General features: G+C 40.2%; 3 protein-coding genes across 3 annotated transcripts in view; all 3 read right to left on the bottom strand.

Moving 5' to 3' along the window:
- Positions 1 to 4925, bottom strand: part of LOC146563828 (F-actin-uncapping protein LRRC16A-like) — an 83038-nt gene extending 78113 nt beyond the window's left edge. Inside the window, exons 1-2 of the mRNA XM_085291147.1 lie at positions 4379 to 4925; positions 576 to 673 (exon numbers count right to left, since the gene is read on the bottom strand). Coding sequence (XP_085147273.1) covers positions 576 to 673; positions 4379 to 4418 — 138 coding nt within the window. The 5' untranslated portion in view covers positions 4419 to 4925. The remainder of the gene's footprint in view (positions 1 to 575; positions 674 to 4378) is intronic.
- A 1005-nt stretch (positions 4926 to 5930) lies between these two features.
- LOC146563827 (tumor necrosis factor receptor superfamily member 11B-like) lies at positions 5931 to 7533 on the bottom strand. Its single transcript, XM_085290321.1, has 5 exons — positions 7374 to 7533; positions 6891 to 7281; positions 6571 to 6750; positions 6408 to 6489; positions 5931 to 6311 (listed from the first exon to the last, which is right to left on the bottom strand). The coding sequence occupies exons 1-5, from the start codon at positions 7389 to 7391 to the stop codon at positions 6071 to 6073; spliced, it is 912 nt and encodes a 303-aa protein (XP_085146447.1). The 5' UTR covers positions 7392 to 7533; the 3' UTR covers positions 5931 to 6070.
- A 9886-nt stretch (positions 7534 to 17419) lies between these two features.
- On the bottom strand, positions 17420 to 21630 carry LOC146563826 (tumor necrosis factor receptor superfamily member 11B-like). Its single transcript, XM_085290320.1, has 6 exons — positions 21555 to 21630; positions 19838 to 19963; positions 18797 to 19187; positions 18477 to 18656; positions 18314 to 18395; positions 17420 to 18217 (listed from the first exon to the last, which is right to left on the bottom strand). Exons 2-6 carry the CDS (start codon positions 19844 to 19846, stop codon positions 17977 to 17979), a joined length of 903 nt encoding a protein of 300 aa, XP_085146446.1. The 5' UTR covers positions 19847 to 19963; positions 21555 to 21630; the 3' UTR covers positions 17420 to 17976.
- Between the last annotated feature and the right edge of the window lie 2075 nt (positions 21631 to 23705).

Here is a 23705-nt window from a genome sequence, read left to right as displayed (position 1 = left end):
ATTATAAAAGTAATCCTACTAAAAGGGCCAGCAGGGCACTGCCAATATGAACTGCTAACATTCAGCTCAGCATATTTTTAATAACAGAAATTCAGCCAAAATATAAATAAATCCTTACCAAAAAAAGAAAAGCAATCACAGTGCAACTCCCCGAGTCCGATTTATTCAGCTCTTGTGCAACCTTTACAAAACCCCGCCGAGAAGATCACACAGCCCACATATTGGGTTAATGCCAGACACTGCACTGGCAATTATTAATAAAACCTGATAAATGTTACCAGCTGGATGCTTTACACACACACTCCACTGCCCCTTCTAATCAGATCACACACTCAAGCCGTTTTTACACGTGAACTCTTAATGAAGCGCTCCTTCATGTCTAGAAATGTTCAGGGCTGCTGTGCAATCAGCCTAAAAATCAAAGTAGTGAACCTTGAAAAGACAAACTATGCAGCTAAAGACAAGTGTGGGAAAAGCAGGAAGATTTTTGACGTTCTTAGGAGAAATCAGTACATTTCGATAAATGCAAGCCTTAATGAAACAACATGGTTTGGCAGCATCAGGAGTTGACTCACCAATACTCTGTTCTCCATCTTGTCTCCTTTGATCTCCAGTTTGACTCTCTTCCGCAGTGACAGCTTCACTTTTCTTCCCACCGCATCCCTCACGCTCTCTACACAGAGGAGGAGAGAAGATGTCAAATAAGGAGTCAAATAAATAAGGAGTGACACAGACTAAAGTGACAAAATTTGGGAAAATGCTGTTAAAGAAATTGTAATTCCCTACAACAAGAGAAGAGAAGAGAAGAGAAGAGAAGAGAAGAGAAGAGAAGAGAAGAGAAGAGAAGAGAAGAGAAGAGAAGAGAAGAGAAGAGGCGGCTTTTAATGTATATTCTTTTTCATTTGTAGTCTCTTTCCAACTTTGCTTACGCAGCAGAGAAAGATCAGTGTACATCAGCCACAGGGGAAAAATCCATCATATCTACTGATTAGGAAAAAAAATGATGAAATATTTAAGTTCCATTTTAATATAACAGAATATTGACTTTATTCTAGTTTTCATTTAATTATCAGATCATGAATCCCTCTTCTGACGACTGAGACGTTTAACGCCTACTTTCTAACACATAAAAAGAAAAGAAAAGAAAAAACATCATTTATAATATAATAATTTCAATTATTTCAATTATGCATGTGAGTATATCCATACCCGTTTGAACACAGGCCCACAGAGGCTTAATGCCGAGTGTATGTTTCCCGTTACAGACTGATTATTCACACCCAGCAGAAGTGTCAACAACCAGCGAACAGGCTCAAACAGGAGAACTGGGTCAGCCCCCTCTCCACGTTAATTCACCTAAAACACAGTCACAAATGCAGTCTGCGCACATGCGTCTGACACAGACGGGGATTCTGCATGTACATCTGTGCTGCGCATATCCTCGCCTACGGGCTTCCTCACACCATCATAAGATCAAAGGAAAAGTAATAATTAGGTACGGTGCAAAACGGTTCATCTGCCAGCCTTGAGCTTCCTAAATAAACTTCACTGCAAGTGTGCACCATTTCCTGCTGCAGCACTTTTGCAACCTCAGTGCAGAGACCTGAGAGTCACAGAAAAATCTCTGCGACTCTCAAAAGGCCACAAATGTAGGCCTTGTATGTTTTAATGGGTCTGGGCAGATTTTGGTCTCAAATCACTCGTGTCGGACTCGGATGTAATTTTTTTTTCTGCCAATTTAATGTAGCTGTGACAGGATTTCTTATTTCACAAGGCATTTGTTTTCATTTGGTAGGTAGAGCATGTGTGCTATAGGTCACACCAGTTTAAATTGGAGGTGGTGGGGAAATGAGACACTTATGTCATTGCAAAAGTGTAAACAAACTACTGAGAGCTCCATAAATTAGTTGGCTAATTTATTAACTTAGTGTCAAACCTGATTTGTTGCTTCACAAAGCCACTAATAAATACACTCATGACACAGTAGGGGAAATAATTATTTGATCAAATGCTGGAGGAGGAGCTTGTTAATAATCTGACTGCAGGTGGGGCTGCAATTACCAAGAACACCATTAGTAACACACAACAAAGTAATGGATTGGAATTTTTCAGAGCCTACAAGGTCCCCCTGCTCAAGAAGGCATGTGTACAGGCAGATTCTTTGTGTATGGCTCAAAGAACATCATCCCCACAGTCTAGCATGGAGGTGAAAACATGCTTTCAGGCTGCTTTCCTGCTAAGGGTGCACAACGACTTCACAGCATTGAGGGGCCAATGGACAGGGCCGTGTACTGTAAAATCTTAAAAAAGGTCCTCCTTCCCTTAGTAACAGATGGGTGTCCAGCATGACAATGACCCAAAACATATCACTAATGAAACAAAGGAGTGGCTGAAGAAGATAAATACTAAGATGCTCGAGTGGCCTGGCCGGTCTCCAGATCTCAGTCCTATAGAAAATCTTTGAAGAGAGCTGAAGCTTGGAGTTAACAAGAAGCAGCCAAGAAACCTAAAGGACTTAAAGTTTCTGTGAAGAGGAGTGTGAAAAAAATCCCTCCTGAGATTTCCATCACTGTACTGTTTCATCTATAAAGAATTAAGAAGACATCATATATCAATATAGAGACAAATAATCATTTAAGTCATTTTAGAGCCAGTTTGCTTCAAAAGTGAGCAAAATTGTTTTTCCTCTCTTCTAAATGTTTAAACTTCTGTGTGTGAGAAAATAGTGACATGAAGCAATTTTATGGAAAGAAAGAGCATTTTAAATATTTAACTCACTCTCCAAAAAGATCATAGAGATGAAGGTCAAGTTTACTACCAGCATCAGCATTGCGCTGCAAACTTTCTCCTTCTGTTTCCTAACTCTCCTTGCTGACGCAGCCTTGCCTGTCTGGTTACTTTAGGTGTGTAATCAGACGAGTAACTGTTGCCCTAACTTTGAATGTGTCTGAGCATGTTTCAGTAGAATACATTTTGAGCACGAGCTCACTTATTCTGAATATATCCACTTCAATATTCCATCCTCAAAAGGCTGAAACTCAAAGTGTCCTGACCTAATCTGCTCACTACCAAGTAAGTTAAACGGAAAACATGAGCACAAGCACTTGACATGTCCTGTTACTCAGCAGAGAACACTCTGAGTTCATGCAACAATTTTCCATCTGCAGCATCATGCTGAAACTCCTTGCACGATGCCAAGAGTAATGCTGCATGATACTGAATCATCACCACCAACAAACAATGGCTGGTTATACCCAGATGCAGACAGATTCCTTATATTTAGTGTGCAGAGTTGGGTGAATTAGTCAGCAAACATCAGGGAAATTTCCCATTAAGAAGAGGAGGAAAAATACCGTCTATAACAAACCCAAACACTGTAAAAACCTGCAGAAACTGTATTTAAAAGTGGTTCCCAGTCTCTGTTAAAGACATATATGTTTAACAGTTCAGGGAAAATGTAAACAAAATAGCTCAAATTAGATAAAAGGTCAAGTATGCAAGAGTTCCACTGAAATTCCTGCAATGTAAAATTACACTCTTTCTGGCTTCTGTCCTAACTGGAGGCCAGGGTACACAGAAAATAACATGTAAAAACTGTGTTAGGGATCTATAGTATAAATGATACACGGCTAACACGTGACCTGACAGCATTTTCCTAAAAGCCTCCTTGACATTCTCCACTGCTCCTGTGTCTGGCAATGAGAAAATGAACCCTGCTTGAGATGAATGATGAAGTTCATCCAACATTACACCTGGATGTCAAAACCTGACCTACTTTCTTAAACAGAAACCCTGAGCCAAGGGGTTTCCAGACTCACACAAATGAGGAAAGGGGATCATGAAAACAAGGGTTAGAGTAGAGCAGCTACCAAGAAGGCTAGAGATGCTAAAGTGGACCAGGATGACTGTGAGTTAAAATTATATGCAGAGGACTGACAGGCTGACCACACACATCTCAACTATCTGGCTCTTCTCCCATGTAAACATTAACAGAACAAGCACCTTGTGGCAGTGCTCCGCGTATAAACATCTCCAAGCTTAACTGGAGATAAAGAATTTGCAGTCTCTTAATAACAGCAGTCTGCTTTAGGGAGAAATCGGTTTAGTATTGCTATGATATTGAAATGAATGAATTTAAAAGAAAAAAAAATAACCCTGTATACATATTTTTATACTGTGGTTGGATATTTGTGCCTTAGCACTGCACTCCAAGTGTGGCTGCATTATAAACACAATAGATTTTATGGTTACAATACTATCAGTAAAACTTGTTACCATGCGGAGCACATGCACGCTGTGAGTTAGGAGGATGAGAGAGAGGGTATCGGTGATTGTTCCAGCCTGGACACACAGCCACAAATCCGCTTTTGTATCTTACCCAGAAGCTCTTTTGGGACCTCCGACACTTCCTCGCTCATTTTGCTGAAGATAATATCCAAAACAACGATAAGAACTGGCTCAGCGCATCGAGAAGCCTTAAATTATGAGGGGAAATCGTGAGCGGAAAAAGAGGAAAGAGTCAGGTGGTTCCTCCGCCGCCGCTGCTGCTGCTGGGATTCTCCCGGTTACATGCTCCTCTTCTCTCGCAGTGTCCGGACAATGTATCCGCTTGTGTTTAGGCGCATCCCTTTTCAGTTTGGAGAGTGGTGAGGTAAAGGCTGATGCTAGGGAGGGAAAATCAGCTAGAGTCCTTTTAAAATCATGCTGAAACCCTGCAGCCTGAGCGCCTGGCCGAGATAAAAAGACCACCGCTTACACGCTCTCACACACACACTCTACCGTAAAGCTGTCGGTAATGGGCTACAGTAGGCTACCAGCCAATGGTGGGAAACGGGGCCCCTCCCCGGTCGGTGATGCGACAGCCTGGGAGCCGATGCGATTCCCAGAACACCGGCATGGCGTGGCAGGAGGGGGCGGCGGCGCTGGTGGTGTCAGACCGATATTAATGAGACTACAGCACCAGCTCCTGGAAGACTGGGACCTCTAGCGGTGCCAATCCCCATGTTTAACATCTGACACACAAGACTCCCGATGCAGAAGTAGCTAAAGCGCACAGCTTCGTTAGCTTTAGAGATTATGTATATATATCGCTTGGAAGTACATAAAAAATATATTAAAGCTTTGTTTGATGGTTGTTAGAGTCTTTTGAGGAAAAACAGCTATAGCATACGTCAAGAGTGGCAGGCTACATTTTATTGTGTGAAAGATTTAATTTGTAGGAAGTGGTTTTTCCAACAGTAATATAAACGGAGTGAGGGCGACACCATGTGGTAGCTCGTTGACAGTACAGATTGCTGTAGTGGTTGCACTATGTTGGATTCATATATATATATATATATATATATATATATATATATATATATATATATATATATATATGAAAGTGGAGTTTTGCAGCACTTTTTTTTAGTAAACTATAGTTGAACTATAGTTGAAATTTGAATATTTCAGCTTTTTGAGATTGTGTCAAACAATTTGGAGAATCAGGTAGAGTGCTGTAAAAAAGTATTTGTCCTCTTTCTGATTTCTTCCACCCTTGCTAAATCATAAGTTACATGTAGTTAACAGTTTTTGGAAGGCTGACCGGTCACAGTTAGACTCTTCATAGCTGCCCATACTTCCTCTTTACTTGCACTTCCTAAATCACTGTCTTTATTTCATCTGTTCTCTCTCATTTGCAACACACTCTTCACTTCTTATCATATATTTATCCTTAACCGTCAAAACCTGCTGCAAATCATTTCCAGCCCAATCTCTCCAGTCCTCTTCTCCTTCATGCGTAGTCTCTCAGTATTCCTGTCTGCTTTCATAATCTTAATCTTTGCAAACCTCTTCCTTCAAATACTTTCCTGAACTTCCTCTTTCCACCACCAAATCTCTGATTCCCAGAAACTATACCATCTGAAGTTAAGTACAGCATATACAAACAGTAGCTTTAGCAATGGAAACTCAAGTTTATAGAGTACATATATACTTATAAAATGACAAACGATACAAAGAACATTCTGCTTTATCACATAACTTTGTAAAACAGGTATACAGTTTTTATAAATGTGTAACGGACTGCAGACTAGAGAGCATTGTTTACTTCATCTATTGTTAAGCTGCAGTTTGGGTTCTGCTGCTTAATCTCATGGAGTCTCTTCTTTAGTTTTTCTGCCATGGAGTTAAGATCTGAAGCTGTTAGCATGTCGGGAATCTTCCTCAGCTTTTCCTCTGGAGCCTTTGCCAGCCAGTCTATGATGTGATCCATGAGAGGCTCTCTCTGTTTGGGGAGACTGGACCTCTCTTCCGACGAGGTAAGAATGTATCTGTTGCAAGGAGACAATGGTTTAATTGGCATCTTTTTTGAATTTAGAGGTGAAGGAGTGCTGGAGAATAATCAAACAAACAAAGAGTGTGCTCACTTGGAAACAAACTTCTTGATTTTTCCTACACGCATCCTGTGTGCATGGAAGAATCCTGAGAGGAATGTCCTGAGAGTCTCACCTGAGAAAGTTTGAAATAACTTTGTAAATTTGGTTGCATTAAAAAATATTTTGTTTTTGGCAGATAACATTAATAACATACCTCCGTTTGCAAGACTCTCACAGGTGCCACACACGGTGTCAGAATAGGCTGAGCCAGTGAGGAGTATGCTCTGCCCGCTGGAGCACTCCTGATGTTTTACACACAAATCCACTGCAGAAGATGAGCTGGAAAAATATCCCTCTGGACACGTTTCACAAACGGTGTTTGTCTGCTGTGTACCTAAGAGAGGACAAAGGAGAACTTCAGGTCACTACATTCATTGGAAGTGTAAAGTGAGTTAGACATACTGATGTTTTGGATAAACAGAAGAAGATGGATGGATGGTTTAGTAGTTCATATTTATTAAATGAATACTGTACCTTTAGTTTGAACCCTGTATCCAGGGCCACACTCTGTGTGCCGGATACAGAAGTCATCAGCCGAGTAAAAACCTTCTTTGCACCGACAGATCCTGTTGGTTGTCGGGGAGCACTCTGTTTCCACCTCCAGGTTACCTGTGCAAAGGTCGTTGCAGTACAGACACCTGGGCAGGTAGTTCCACAGATCGGTGAAGTGGCCATTTTTGCACGGCTGACACTGTGTGGGTGTGGTGGCAGTGCAATGAGCAGACATGAACGTGCCCGGTGGACACTTGGGACATTTGAGGATTTCTCCGGTTACCGGGTCTCGGTGGTCAAAGGTGGGAACAGGATCCACCACTGAGGCACCACAGAGTGAACCAGAGAGCAGGACCAGCGCTGGCACGATAAACTGTGAAGAGAAATGACACGTGACATTATGCGAAAAATTAAAAAAACAACAAAAAAGTACGCTCCCAATATTACACCAGAGATAAGACATACTGAGTTCCCAACAAACATGTCGACGATGAACCCGCGTGTCTTGAAGTCTTGATGTCTAGTCTTAGGTTTATGTGTTGATGTTTAAATCACGGGAATTCCCCACATCCTTACCGCGATGACGCTATCCACGCTTGGAAAACATCTGCGCACGTACAGACGTTAGGTACGGTTCATATGCGGTCGCTATTCGTTTCGCCTTTAGGTGCACCTCGTAAATTCAGCCATCTCTACTCCCAAGGACATACGGCTGTTTAAAAGGCTTTTTGGGGTCAATATGTTTCCGTTGTTGGGATAAACACGTGTCTTTAATAACTTTGTTGTTCTTGATGCCTTGTTTTATATAATTCAGTGCTGAAATCATAACAATAAGGTAGCTTCTAAAAGTGAAACATGAAAGCTATCACAAGGGTCTTGGTAATGTGTTAAATAAAAAAATATTATAGGATTTGTTGAATTACAAAAATAGACTTGTTTTGAGATGAAACTTTCAGAAGTTTTGAATTATATACAACATGGCATCAAAAAGAGTAACAAAGTCATTAAAGGTATGTTTATCCAAACAAAGGAAAATTAATCCAAAACAACAACCTTATGTCTTTGGGTGTACAGATTGATGAACTTACGAGGTGCACCTGAAGGCACCATGAATAGCGACCTCATATTAAACCGTACATAACGCTGTAGATGCGCAATTGTTTTTTCAAGCGTTGATGACATGACTACAAGTGGTTGAAAAACAGTAGTGGTGTGCGGATCGATACTGACATATGGATTCCTCCAATAACAGATATTTATCCTCTGGAATTGATTTTCATATTAAAATATCCTCATTTTATCAATTTAGGGGAAATTTGCAGTTGATTATCAGGACCATTGTGTCGATTGCTGGGAACTACTTCTTCTTCCGCCTGTCATAGTTATATGCGAAACACCGCTGTTTAAATACTGAAAAACATTTCATACACAATGCAGTTAGATAATAATTTGCGTCTATAAAATGTTTCTCAGCTATAATATTTTCAGTCATACTAGTTAGTGATTGTTAATTTAATATTTTAAAATTTTGGTATTGACTTTTCAAGTTTTGTATTTATTGTTTGATAATTCTTCATAATTAAACAATAACAACAATTAGTCTGATGACTTTTCATTAGGAAAGTCCTATTCCTATTCATTAGGAAGGTATAATTGGAAATACACTACTTTGTATGGATCCCCGTGGTCAGCCTCCAGACCTGCTCTGTCATCACCGCTGGCCCCGCGGTCGGCCTCCGGACCTGCTCCATCCCTTCCATTGGTCACTTGGCCAGCCACCTGAACCGTTTTGTTTTGCACTCAGTGTCCTTAGATCACGGCCAGCCTTCAGAACTGTTTTTTACCATGTTCTTGGACTTTTGCTCTTGGTTTTTGGACTCGGTGTATTTGTATTCTATTTTTGTGAGTGTTTTGGTATTATTATAATTTAAGTTTAACTAGTTAGTTCTGAGATCATTCTTACTATGTCTCTGAGGTTGCTTGTGATCATTTGTTTCTTAGGTTCCCCTTTGTCCTCTGTGTCCCTCTCTTTGTGTTTGTGTGTGTCCTTGTCTTTTTTTCCCTCTTGTGTTTACGTGTTCCCCTCCTTGTGTTTCCTTCCATGGCTCCCCTGTTTGTCATGTCAGTTCATGTATCTTCACCCCGGTAAGGTTGGCGATATATCGACTATCTGAGTCTATAGGCTGAGGTTATTGTCAATCGTTTTTACAAGGGAGATTTTTTTATTTATTTGCCCATGAGTAATTTTGCTAATAATGTTGGCTGATGACCTCTCCTGGACTGCAAATACCACGGCAGTGGTAAAAAAGGCCCAGCAGCGTCTCCATTTTTTGAGAGTGCTCAGGAGGAACAACCTGGAGGAGAGGCTGCTGGTGACATTCTATAGAGCCACCATAGAGAGCATCCTAACGTACGGCATAACAACATGGTATGCAGGGTGCTCAGTTGCAGATAGGAAAGTACTGCAGAGGCTCATCAACACAGCCCAGAAGATCACTGGCTGCTCTCTGCCCAGCCTGGAGGCCATTGCAAACTCTCGGTACCTCAGCAGAGCTGGCAATATCATTAAGGACCACTCTCACCCTAGTAATCAACTGTTTGAACTATTACCGTCAGACCGACGGTACAGGTCACATAAAACCAGGACAAACAGATTCAAGGATAGCTTCTTTCCCAGAGCTATCACCGTAGTAAATAAGCACAAAACAATTGAACCTGCTTAACTATACCATACTTGCCACTGTCACTATATTATGCTGCTGTTCATACTATCATTAAATGAATGCTGCTATTCTGTGTATATCGTACTTACTATTGTTTGAGTACTTCGGTACTTTTTATATTTTATGTTTATAGTTATTATTGCATTTTGCACCAAGGGAGTGGCACTCCAATTTCGTTGTACCTTGTACAATGACAATAAAGGCTATTCAATTCAATGAAGTTAACAGAAGCAGATAATAAATAATAATAATAAATAATAGCGCTGTTTTAATGGCACCCTCCTTTAGCTGCGAGCAAATGCACCCTCCTCAGAGTGTGCCCAAATACAGCAGTGATTCATTTACTGAAACTCATAACAGAAAGAAAGAACGGCAGTAGCCTATGTTCAGAAAAAAAACCCAAAAACATTTTATTTAAATAAAAAAACCACAATGGTGGGGAGGGAAACAACGAGAAACTGGCTTCTTTTTTCCACTATAATGGTGTTTACTGGCCGTTCCAGTGTTTATCTGTCTTACACACTCGACCAAACAACAAATAAGTTAAAAATCAAAATGTCTCTTCCAGTGAATATAAAAAAAAAATTTTGTGCGATTTGGCGCATCTCAAATAAATAAATAAATAAATGAATGAATGAAAATATTCCCTACAAACAAAACTTATAAACTCTTTGACAGGAAAACAAGCATGTTTACTTTAACAGGTTTTAGCAGTGATAACAATATTACCAGCAGTGCTGAAAACGTGTTCTGAAGGTGTGCTTGTGGCTTGTATACACAGATATTTCCGTGTCATGTGTGGCATCAATGGGGAACGTTTTTCATGCATTTTCCACCAAACCAGTGGATTGTCTTCTCTGTCTACAACCTCCTCGCTAAGGTAACAGTCCACTTCTATCTATGCCTTCTCCTCCAGTGTACAATTTGGCAATTAGTTCGTCCATGTTTGGACGTCTTCTGTGTTCTAAACGCAATTCAGTTTGTGCATGTTTACACTGCTCCGCCCATCAAAAGTCTCATGCGTGAATACATCGCCTATTGACGGTTATTGGAGTGATGATTTTTGGTTGGAAAATTCTTGCTCCCCGACCCATTATCTCCCTCTATGTCCCTTGTTTCCTCTTTGTCCCTCTCTCCGTGTCCCAGTCATGTCATTGTTTTCGTCTCCCGATTCTGTTCCCATGTCTGTTTCTTCCCTGGTCCCAGTGTCAAGTCCATGTGTCTTAGTCTGCATGTTTCCTGTTTTATTTTGACAGTCTCTACTCTCGTGTTCAGTGTGTTCTCTTTTGCTTCCTCCTGCCTCATCACGTATTAACTTTTTACAGCTGTAAACTTTTGCAAAACTTTTGCGAGATCCCGAGTTTGTTTTGCGAGATCTCGCAAAACTTTTGAGCTGGACGAAGGCAACGCTTGTTTGCCAATCCTTGCCTTGACATCTGCATCGGTTCAACCTTGCTGGTCGATGATGCTGCCTAGGTAGGTAAAAGAGTGTTCTTCCTCCAGAGGACTCCCACTAAGGTGATTGGGTTGTTATTATTGGACTTGATCTTAAGGATTCTGGTCTTCTCCTTGTTGATGATGAGTCCAACCCTTAGCTTACAATAAGGTCGTCATGTGACATTATTTTTTGCCATATTATGAAAGGGGCTGCGGTAGGCTACCTGCTATTTAAAAGCTGCATGAAATCCTCTGCAGGTTAGCGCAGGATAAACAGGTAAATCTGCACTACTGTGATGAGTTTAAACTAAAGAGCAGTGTGTTGGACTGGTGCACAGGGACGGGTGCACACCTTAACTGCCTCCCTACTTACTTTGCTGTTTAGACGCAAAGAAACCCACTATAATGTAAACAACAGAAGAGTTTTTATTTTCCTTCTTTTTCTCTGCTCATGTTCTACTTACCTGGTTATCTTTGTTAGAATTCAAATTTAGACTGAAGTAAAGTTTGTATTCCTACAGTGATTATTTTATTATTACATTAATGTAGCACAAGGTTCAGTAAGGTTTGGGAAAAAACTAGGTGGTAGAAGGTTGTTCAAGGAGCTAGTTTTTACTTTATTACTTTTCAAAGTACATTTCAGAGCCTGTACTTTTTTGCTTTTATTTGAGTAAAGATCTTTCATTCGAAAATAGAAAATTGAACCCACACTAAAATAAGGAAAAATAAATATACACTTGTTGGGTTATTTAACTTGAGTGGTGCTTAGGGGTCTGCGATATGTTGAGTATACTTGATGTAATGCAAGTTTTTCCACATACAATGGTTAAGAAGGCTTTATTGTAACATTCGAGTATAAGAGATAAGAGATAAGATAAGATAAAACTTTGTTAATCCCTTGGGTGGGTTCCTCTGGGAAATTCGATTTCCAAAAGCACAGCACCGACAGAAGTTACAGAGTTACAGAATATTATATACACACACACACACACACACACACACACACACACACACACATATATATAAATACAGAGACATATATAAATAAAATATACGAAGGGGATAAATAGAATAAATAGGAATAAAAATAAAAATACAAGTGAATTGCACATTTCAAGTATTGAGGTCTATTGCACCGTTGACTATTAACAAAAGTATTGCACAGTGAAGTGAAGAGGCACTACAGCTTAGTTGTTCCCCCCTCCTTTGTCCTCCTGTTTCCCCTCCCTCCCTTTAACGCCATCAGTTAAACAGTCTGATGGCGTGTGGGACAAAGGAGTTTTTAAGTCTGTTAGTTCTTGTCTTGGGGAGAAGCAACCTGTCACTGAACAGACTCTTCTGATTGTTAATGGCCGTGTGCAGAGGATGCCCAGCATTGTCCATAATGTCCAGCAGTTTTTTTTAGTCTCCTTTTCTCTGCCACTGACACCAGAGTGTCCAGCTTCATCCCGACCACAGAGCTAGCCTTCCTGATCAGTTTCTCCAGCCTGGATGAGTCCTTCTTTGCTGTGCTGCTCCCCCAGCACACCACAGCATAGAAAATATACATCGAGTATTTGCCATCGAAGTACTAAACTGTCTGTATGAAATTCACTGAGTTTTTTTTTCTCCTACACCCCACAAGTAAGTCATTGGTTTTCTTAAAAAATTGTCTACCCGGTGCACTGCGCTCAGCATGTGTTTATATACTACCAGATAGGGAATAATATGGCGACAGACGAGCGAGGGAATGAGACACGTTGTCATTTGGATTTCACAAAGAGGTCAAATAAAATGTGTTCATTTGCAAAAATTGCAACAAACAAATTTATTCCGCTGCAAAATTAGGAATGTTTTAAACGTCTCCCCACAGAAAACGTTGAATAAACCAACTGTGACACCTGTGACTGTTCTTGGTCAGTTGTTTTTATAGTCACTATCTAGACTTTTGCTTCTGTAATTTAAGGTCATCACATTTTTTAAATTTTACAATTATATATATTTTTAACCCTTTAGTATTCTGCTCAACCAATTGGTAGAGTACATTTTCAGGCCCTATGTCTAACTGAGGCTTTCACTGAAATTGACCTAACTTATTCAGTCTTTTCTACCGACTGGTTTACATCTGTAATGCCAATAAATTCCACCAGAGGGCACTGTGGATGCAAACGGTTGGTTCTTCTTATCCCTCTCCCAACCAGGAAGTCAGAAACAAAAAACCATCCAACATATTTTGAGTGTTTTTGATGAAACTAAAGTAGGAAGGTATCATTTTCTGATATAGTGTTAGAGGACTTACAGGTCACATCTGTTTAGTATGTGATCAATTGCTGTTGATAAATCACATTAAGTGTTAGCACAGCAAGAATATGCTGAAATAATTTCCTCAGTAAATAATTTTTGTAACTTTCTGAGTAAAATGTAATCAAGAGTAGCATGTGGAAATCACAAATATCATAACTAATCACCTTTTAACCAATTTACAGTAGCTGGAAAATTAATATTACTAAGTTGTCAAAATTATAATTTCATGTTCAACAAGTACTATATGGCAATTACATGGCTAAAAATCACATGGTCCTGTGGCGGATTCGTGACTGGTGTCTCATGATACCATCCACCTTCAACCACAGTGTGTTTGAGGTCATGGTTTCATATGAAGCCAACAGGGCTGGCACCAGTATATTGCCAACAAACCAGATGAGAAGGGCTTTAAATTGTTCTGCCAACCAAGTTCATCTGGCAACATTCACGACTTGCTGCTGTATCAACGGGGATCTACATTCTTCAATGCTCCCCTCCGTGCAAAGGAACAGAAGCTACCTCTAGGCCAAAGTTGTAAAAAACACTTTTGAAACCCATAAAAGAACCTCAGCTCTTCACAAGTTTCAGCTTGGTCCAGAACTTGAACAATTCCTTTGTGTCAGGTGCATTAGTACTGTGTGATCAAACTGCACTGGTGGAGCTCCCCTGATGAAGAAGGGCAATGGAGCAGTGATTACAGGTCTGATGAAGGTCTGATTGCAGTAAAATGATTTGACAACAAATGTGTCAACCTTCTTAATGCCTGTGGGTTCATGCCTCTTTCATCGGTCAAATGGTGGAGCAAAGAGTCCAATGCAAAGATCACCATTCCATGCCCATCACTCATCCCTGTATATAATTAGCATATGGGAGGAAGAGGTAGAGCTCAATATTTTAAAAACTATAGGGTCTATTGAAAAACAAAATGATTGGTTGTGGTTATTACTTACCCAAGTCAATAAGAAATGCAAGAAAATCATTTTTCCATTGCTGTTTTGGACCTTGAAGGGTTAAAAGCACATTTTTACTTTCACTTGGTTTTTTGTTTGTTTCTTTGTTTTGTCTCATGAATAATTTTTGATGGACTTTTTTGTTGCTATGATCTTTTGGTTGATAAAGGTCTACTACTGACCACAGAAAGAGACTTACTGTGACAGTATTGTCATTTGTGGAAAAACCTCTGTGTGCAACTTACATAAAAAAAACAAAAAAAAACATTTCAGTTCGTTCAGATTTTTCAATTCACATAGAAAAAAATATTGAATGGTCAATTTGAATGAGTATACCAGTGCAATTTGAAGTACTATATAGTTTGGGAGGTTATTTAAACATATCGTGATATATATTGTGTATCGTGATATACCCAAAAAATATTGCGATATTAGATTTTCCTCAAATCACTCAGCCATAGTGGTGCTCTTTACCATCTCGCATCAACAGTGACATATGTATGCAAATGAATATAATTATAAAAAATAAAAGTGGAAGGACATCTGGAAACATGCAAAAGGTTTCTAGTCATCAAAAAGTCAGTGGGCTGGCAGTAACAGGCTGCGAGCCAGTTCTCTGGAAGGGCTGGTCATACAGCTCAACACTGTTTCTGTGAAGACTAGGTGCAGTTTGAATGTGGAAGCTTCTCTTTTTTCTTGTAAAGTTACTGTCTATTGTGAGAAAATGTGATAACGTTTTGAGGAAAGTTTGTGTTTAGTCGAAATTAGTCTTTATTTACTTTGATTACGGTTTAATAAAGGGCACATAAATAGATACCTTTATAGAAAGGCTTGTATGAATTTCTAATGAACATTTGACACACCAGATGCCCCTAAGCTGAGATGAGTTATTTTGTCCAAAGTGGCTATTGTTTCCTCCTGCACCGAGCTCTGACTCACCTGGAGAAGCCTGGAAGCACTGTGAGGATCATGTTCTTTGATTTCTCCAGTGCTTTTAACACCATCCAGCCACGACTTCTGAGAGACAAGCTGGAGCTATCGGGAGTGGACCACCACATGTCCCAGTGGATACTGGACTACCTCACAGGACATCCACAGTATGTGAGGACACAGGGCTGTGTCTCTGATATGCTGGTCTGCAGTACGGGAGCCCCACAGGGAACTGTGCTGGCACCGTTCCTCTTCACCCTCTACACTGCAGACTTCTCCATCAACTCCCCACGCTGCCACCTACAGAAGTTCTCTGACGACTCTGCCATAGTCGGCCTCATCACAGGTGAGGACGACTCAGAGTACAGACAGTGGACTCTGGACTTTGTAGACTGGTGTCAGCAGAACCACCTGCTGATCAACGCCGGGAAAACCAAGGAGTTGGTGGTGGACTTCCGGAGATGCAGACCCACCACACTGACACTGGTGAACATCCAGGGAGTGGACATTGAGATAGTGGACTCTTATAGGTACCTGGGTGTTCACCTGAATAATAAACTGGACTGGAGCCACAACACTGATGCTCTTTACAGGAAGGGTCAGAGCAGACTCTACCTGCTGAGGCTGCTGACGTCATTTGGAGTCCAGGGAGCGCTTTTAAAGACCTTCTATGATTCTGTGGTGGCATCTGTCATTTTTTACAGTGTTGTATGTTGGAGCAGCAGTTTATCGGCAGCTGAGAGGAAGAGGTTGGATAAACTCATCAGGAAGGCCAGCTCTGTTCTGGGATGCACCTGGACCCAGTGCAGGTGGTGGGAGACAGAAGGACTCTGGCCAAAACAACATCTCTGATGGACAGAGTCTCCCACCCCATGCATGTAAATGTTGCTGAACTGCTGCATCCTCGATGCATGAAGGAGCGTTTCCGCAGGTCCTTCCTCCCTGCAGCTGTCAGACTGTACAATCAGAACTGCTCCCAACAAACATAGATGTTTGCATCTGCGCTGTAACTGCAATAATTTAATCAAACGATTCGCACTACAACCTGGTTCGCCTCTTATCTGTATTTTTATTTAATTTAATAACCGTACAGTACTCTGTTTATAGTAACCATTGTCCTTAATGTAAATATGTAAAAAAAAAATTGTATGATTCTCTTCTGTGTCCTGTGTACTGTTTGTTTGTATATGTGTCTTTCTGGCTGCTGTTACAACCAAATTTCCCCTTGTCGGACAATTAAAGAATTATTCTATTCTATTCTCTTGATAAAGAAATAAGCTTTGGGTGGCGGAAATACAAACAGGGTATCAGTACACCTACTTACATACAGCATCATTTCCTTAGGGACTAATAAAGTATTCTGATTCTGATTCATAAGGACACAATGTCTGTACTTTTGCCACCTCCACTTGTTACTATATCAGGTGTTTACTTAAAGTTGCCACTAGATGGCGCATAACGCTAAGGAGGAACGTAAACCCTCTTACAGGTCAGGGCTGCAGCACAAATCCTGCAGTCAAGCACTGAACGAACTGTTGTTGATGGACACTTGCAGGGTTTATGACTACACACCTCCCAGATCTGCCAATTATCACAAACGCTCGATTGCACTACTTGCTGCAAACGGTGGCACAAGCAGTTTTAGAGGGAAATTATTTTTTCACAGAGGGGCAGGTGTGGATAGCTTTTCTCCCTTAATGAATGAAATGATCATTGGAATACTTCATTTTGAATTTATTCAGGTTATCTTGGTCTAATATTACTGTGACAAAAATGCAAAACATCAGAAATCAGGAAGGGGGCAAATACTCAAACAATACTGTATTTTTGTGAGTTTAAAAGGATCCTTTAAAACAGTACATTATTATACTTTAACAAAACTTTGATGAGCAGTGCATTCTAAGTTCTCTTGACATTAGGCTGAAATCGCTGCCAATTCTTCATTTTATTGTCAAGTAAATGATCAAATAATTAATGCAGTTATAATTACAATGAGTTTAATAATGTGCTTATGCAATGATTAATTCATGAAATTGTCCTATTGTTATATCCACGACTGTTACACTTTGGGAGTGAGAACGTGTTGGATCTCTAACAGTTCCTCACTCTAACTGTAGTACTTTGTAATACAATTACAAAGTATGTGTTTTACTCCAGGATCATGATAACAAGAAAGACGAGCTACATTTTCACTTGTTTGAAATAGTTCATTCATAGGAAGGTCATAAGGGAGGAGGCGATACAGGAGGTTGTGACTTTAGGTTACAATGTGCGCGATACTTTGTTTGGTTTTTACACTTGGCAGGTAAAATATTTCAGTTTGAATGACATTCACACAATCTTATAAAAATCCTTTTATTTAAAACTTTAAATAACATCACAATGTCATGTTTAAAATATTTTCATATTTCAGTTTTTTTTGTGTGGAATTCCTAGTTGTTGTTGTTTTATTTTCCACCCTTAAGCTCTTAACAATGTTTACAAAAACAGCTGTAGCAATGTGAATATATGTATTTAATAGCTTGTTCATTGTGGCCCTTATTTCATAGGAATAATTCACAACTCTTCTGTAATGGAGTCATGTGTCTTCTAATCAGAAGCCTCAATGTATAAAAATAATATTATTTGTTTTAACATTTGTCTACCTTTATTACAATGCATGTACGCCAATAAAATGGAGAATGGTGTAAAAATATCCTCTTATAACACTTATAAAAAAATTTTCAATGTGTAACGGACTGCAGACTAGAGAGCATTGTTTACTTCATCTATTGTTAAGCTGCAGTTTGGGTTCTGCTGCTTAATCTCATGGAGTCTCTTCTTTAGTTTTTCTGCCATGGAGTTAAGATCTGAAGCTGTTAGCATGTCGGGAATCTTCCTCAGCTTTTCCTCCGGAGCCTTTGCCAGCCAGTCTATGATGTGATCCATGAGAGGCTCTCTCTGTTTGGGGAGACTGCACCTCTCTTTCGACGAGGTAAGGATGTATCTGTTGCAAGGAGACAATGGTTTAATTGGCATCTTTTTTGAATTTAGAGGTGAAGGAGTGCTGGAGAATAATCAAACAGACAAAGAGTGTGCTCACTTGGAAACAAACTTCTTGATTTTTCCTACACGCATCCTGTGTGCATGGAAGAATCCTGAGAGGAATGTCCTGAGAGTCTCACCTGAGAAAGTTTGAAATAACTTTGTAAATTTGGTTGCATTAAAAAATATTTTGTTTTTGGCAGATAACATTAATAACATACCTCCGTTTGCAAGACTCTCACAGGTGCCACACACGGTGTCAGAATAGGCTGAGCCAGTGAGGAGTACGCTCTGCCCGCTGGAGCACTCCTGATGTTTTACACACAAATCCACCACAGAAGATGAGCTGGAAAAATATCCCTCTGGACACTTTTCACAAACGGTGTTTGTCTGCTGTGTACCTAAGAGAGGACAACAGAGGACTTCAGGTCACTACATTCATTGGAAGTGTAAAGTGAGTTAGACATACTGATGTTTTGGATAAACAGAAGAAGATGGATGGATGGTTTAGTAGTTCACATTTAATAAATGAATACTGTACCTTTAGTTTGAACCCCGTATCCGGGGCCACACTCTGTGTGCCTGATACAGAAGTCATCAGCTGAGTAAAAGCCTTCTTTGCACCGACAGATCCTGTTGGTTGTCGGGGAGCACTCTGTTTCCACCTCCAGGTTACCTGTGCAAAGGTTGCTGCAGTACAGACACCTGGGCAGGTAGTTCCACAGATCGGTGAAGTGGCCATTTTTGCACGGCTGACACTGTGTGGGTGTGGTGGCAGTGCAATGAGCAGACATGAACGTGCCCGGTGGACACTTGGGACATTTGAGGATTTCTCCGGTTACCGGGTCTCGGTGGTCAAAGGTGGGAACAGGATCCACCACTGAGGCACCACAGAGTGAACCAGAGAGCAGGACCAGCGCTGGCACGATAAGCTGTAGAGAGAGACGACACCTGATTATAAGTGCTGAAAATACCTCAGAACATGTGATTTGCTATGCCTGTGAGTTATAGCTCCCTCATCCTGTAGCTCTAAAATTTCACCTAAAGTAGTGGAAACATTTACTAGCTTAAATTGCACAACTTGAAAACGCAAGTCAAAAACAGTAACACAGGAACATGCATCAAAAATATGGAAGCATTTGTTTGTTTTTAATCCTCTCACATTAGCTGTGTTTTGTTTTTAAGTTGCCTCTTGTCTGATCTGACCTGGTATTTAGCTTCTACACTGACTTTTCAGGGGCCAGAATGAAACTAACAAGAGGAAACCTCTTTAACCTCAATGCAGCATCTAATGGATAAACCATCTGTACACTGTAAGCACAAAAGAGTCCACTGTGGCAAACGTCCTCTACAAATCATTGATAAAAGTGATTTAAGTATTTAACTATTTCGCGTTACATAATCAAATGTAATTAAACATAAATGCATATCTCTGTTTATTCTTTTTCTATTGTAAAATATTTCCCCCATTTCTAGAATTTGTATACTCTGTAAAATAAACATAAATGAGTTTTAAAATTTTTGAAATTTGAACCTATCACGTATTCCCATTTTAAGCTCTATAGTTGTGTCAAATACTCACCATGTTCATGATGGGATGTCTGTCAAAGAGGATTTGACAGCACTCGGCTTTATAGGAACCATTCCTGCGTGGGTGATGTGGTTTGTCTAATCAGCTGTAAACTTCATCTTAAAGGTCAAACCACTTCTGTGTAGTAAAGCAATGTTATTGAAAAAAGAAACTGTCAGAAAATGGAAGGAAGTATTTGGAGTAATGTGTGATTTAGTTTCACTCGCTGCCTGTTGCTAATTTTTTATGCGTCATCTTAATCAAGTGTTGTGACAGAGTTTTTTGGTTCCTCCTTGTCTGATAGAAATAATTCACATTTAAGCTCATTTTCAGATTTCACCAACTTGTTGCTGGGAGGCCACTGATATGAGATTACATGAATAGAGCATATAGTTTACTGTTTACTCTTAAAAGACCTTAAATCTTCTGTAAAGTGTAGGGTCAAATATACAGTGTCTTGCAAAAGTATTCACCCCCCTTGAACTTTTCCACATTTTGTCACATTACAGCCACAAACATCAATCAGTTTTATTGGAATTCCACGTGAAATGCATGATTACTTTGTAATGTCATTGAATACACAGTGGATTGTGTAATATTGTATTCAAAAGTCCAAAGCTTGCACAGTTTTAAAAGCTCAGTTGTTTCTTTCATTTGTGGGAATTTGATGAATATAATTTATAGCGAAATAAAGAAGTCTACAATGTTACAGTAATATATCTTATCACACATGAGTCACAGGTTTTTGAGAAATATCTGCCTTTGCACAACTTGAAAAACTTCTAAACTTTCAGGGAAATGTGTCTGTGCTGTCATTTGCATATGATGTGCGGGTTAATACAAATTTTTGATATTTTTTTTCTACGACCTGGTTCTTGAAACAGGCAAAATCATACGTCACTATGTGAGTCCCCCTTTTAATTTGCAGAATACGTCAGTGAGTCACTGATTGGGGTTTACAGTCTGATGACTTAGCAAAACGAACTGGTCAGTGAGTCACAGCAGGATCTTCATTTCTCTGTTCTCTTCCTGTTTCCACAGAATATGAGCATGACTCAGCTGTGGTGGGATGTGTTTCACTGTACTTGTTCATTGTATTTAATAGGTTAATTTGACCAATTTGTGCATTTGAGTTATATATAAAAAAAAATAAGGATTTTTTCCCCCCATAATGGCCATGAGCTCATCAGGAGCCTTCATAATATTATTCCTTTTTTATCAATTAAGAGGTGAAGGAGTGTAAGGTACGGAGCCCCTCAAGGGACACGGGAGAAAAAAAAATTAAGATGGACTTTTGCGAGATCTCGCAAAACAAACTCGGGATCTCGCAAAAGTTTTAGACGCATTCTTCGGAGGCCGCCAGCTCGAAGCCGACCGGGAGGTCGAGGCACGATGTGCCGGGAGAGTGGTGTTCCTCCTGGCTGTAGTAGGTCTCGACCTCCCGTTAGCTTCGAAATGGTGGGTGTCAGACATCTCCGAAAACGTCGGAGCACTTTTGCAAATATGTGATGTCTTGTAAACCGAGCAGCTATTTGACGTTTACATAGCTACATTCACGCCTCAAAATATCTTAAAAGTTTATTTTGTGACCCAGAAAGAGTAATATTACAACTAAGTAGCTGCCGCCATTGTTGGAATTCAACTTTTGCGAGATCCCGCATTTTTTTTTTCTCCTATGTCCCTTGCGGGGCTCCGTAGTAATGGGTAAGTAAGTAAGGAGCAGGCTCACCTGGCAATAAAAGTCCTCCCAGCAGGCATCCTGTGCACGCTGAAGAATCCTGAGAGGAATGTCACGGAAGTCTCACCTGGGAAAGTTCCAACAAAATTTGAATCCACAAACTAAAAACACACCTACACACACCTTTTAGACTCTCACAGGTGACACACACGCAGAGCAGGTAGTTCCACAGGTATTGGGCACTTCTGCATGGCTCGCACTCTCTGTACACAGTGATGATGCAGTAATTGGACACGCGGAGCCTGTGAGTGTTTCTGTGGTTAATGGGTCTTGGTGCTCATAGATGGGATCAGAGTCCTCCACCCTGATGCAGCAGATCTCACCAGAGAGCAGGAATGGCACTAGTACAGAAAGCTGTGGAGACGAACAGTACCTGCTGATAAGTGTAGCTCACATACTACAGTTGTAATCTAGTATAACTATACTTATAGGCAACTAATTATACGATTCTGTAATAGTAATACCTCGATACAGTAGATGGTGTTTTTTTCCTTCGTCTCATAATGATCATCGTCTTGCATTGATGGCGATGCTGCTGAGGTCTGTATCCACTCTGACTCAGAAAGGCCTGAATTCTGAATTTTAAATAGGGGCAGGAATTTTCACTGGGAATAACTGGAAATAAGATCTAGGATATTAAAATCAGCAGCAGGAGGAAGGACAACGTGTCTCCTCCCTATTTGATCCTCCCGAATCTCCAACATTTAAAGTGCTGACGGTTTAGGAACCAGCTGGTTTGGTGTGACTAACTTACAGCATCTCCCTTAAGCTCCTAACGACCAAGGATCCATTAATGCAGTGTTTCTTGTTTCCTGTGTGATGCTGTAAAACAAATGAAACTTGAGTTTTTCACTCAATCCTCAAGTGTGCTGTTTATTTTGGGATGGGCTGATAAGGAGGGAAAAGGGTTCAAAATTATCCTTTAGAGCAGCGGTCCCCAACCTTTTTTGCGCCATGGCCCGGTTTATGCCTGACAATATTTTCACGGACAGGCTAGTACCGGTACAGAAAAAAATAAGATTTATTCATAACACACGTGAGAAGACCCAGGAAAACCGAGTTAACGATAAAAACGATAACAAAATAATGCTAAAAACCAATAAAGTCCCCGATAACTGTACATTTCACACCCGAGCCTCAACTCTCACGGCCCGGTACCAAACGACTCACGTACCGGTCCGGGGGTTGGAGACCGCTGCTTTAGAGTGGTTTTCTTAGCTTGCATCGACAACTAATAGGCATGATGAGTCTATCATGTGCACACTTTACAGCCTGCAATAAAATGTCACATTTACTGCTTTGTCGGTGCAGGAAATGCTTTGTGCCCACAAGTACGACCTACATTTATCAAATGTCCTTTATTTCTTAGGTTCTAACTGACTTTGTATTGCACGATTCATGGTCCTAATTTTGTTCTTTAAATTATTATTGCAAACATGCCAGAATCCACAGTTTAAAAACGCTGTGTAGTCTAAAAAATGCAAATGATACCATATTTAAATGTGCTGATTTTCATATCTTTTTTCAGCTCTTCCGATGTGGCCATATGACTTTTTTTTTAGTTGAGTAGCACTTATTGTGAGTCCTTTTAAGATGTTATGTATTGTGCTGGCTTTGCGGAATTTACACGAGGTACACAAGGTTTAGAAGATTGCGTAGGTGTGTCGACTCAAAATCAGGTCAACCTTTCAGTCACATGCTGAAAACTGGCACTCGCTCATGTGAAATATGGGTTTCAAAACCAGATGATCTGAAATGTGACACATCCTCTGTGCGTAATTCAGAATGTATCCTGGCCATAAAAGGTTTTTGCACTCGTCACTTCTATGCCATTCAATCACTGAGTTCTTAAGTCCTCACCGCTACAGAAAAATGATACTGCCTGTGAGATATACATGAAATCAGCATCAAGTTATGATTATAGTACACATTACATGCACCGTGATCCTTTAACTTCAGACATTTGACCCACCATGAAACGTCAGCTGCACTTTCATACTTAGAGAAATCATCAAGGCCTATATCCAAATGTAACTGCAGTGCCTCTGTTTCTAATCCTGGCAGGCTTCATGTGCACTTTGGTGTAAATAGAAGCTACACTGACATCTTGGAAAAGCTGATCTAATGTAGGTGACTCACATC

Source organism: Mchenga conophoros, linkage group LG11 (assembly GCF_057382185.1).
Source record: "Mchenga conophoros isolate Kocher_MC1m ecotype Shallow Benthic linkage group LG11, M_conophoros_male_GT1.1, whole genome shotgun sequence".
Taxonomy (NCBI): domain Eukaryota; kingdom Metazoa; phylum Chordata; class Actinopteri; order Cichliformes; family Cichlidae; genus Mchenga; species Mchenga conophoros.
The sequence above is the reverse complement of the archived record's forward strand: the minus strand, read 5'-3'. Positions and strand labels throughout refer to the sequence as shown.

Coding starts and splice junctions, on each gene's coding strand:
- LOC146563826 (XM_085290320.1), bottom strand. Junction 18,657..18,796: donor ATACGGGGTTCAAACTAAAG/GTACAGTATTCA, acceptor GTCCTCTCTTAG/GTACACAGCAGACAAACACC. Junction 18,396..18,476: donor TGAGAGTCTTGCAAACGGAG/GTATGTTATTAA, acceptor AAACTTTCTCAG/GTGAGACTCTCAGGACATTC.
- LOC146563827 (XM_085290321.1), bottom strand. Junction 6,751..6,890: donor ATACAGGGTTCAAACTAAAG/GTACAGTATTCA, acceptor GTCCTCTCTTAG/GTACACAGCAGACAAACACC. Junction 6,312..6,407: donor ATCAAGAAGTTTGTTTCCAA/GTGAGCACACTC, acceptor TCCTTGCAACAG/ATACATTCTTACCTCGTCGG.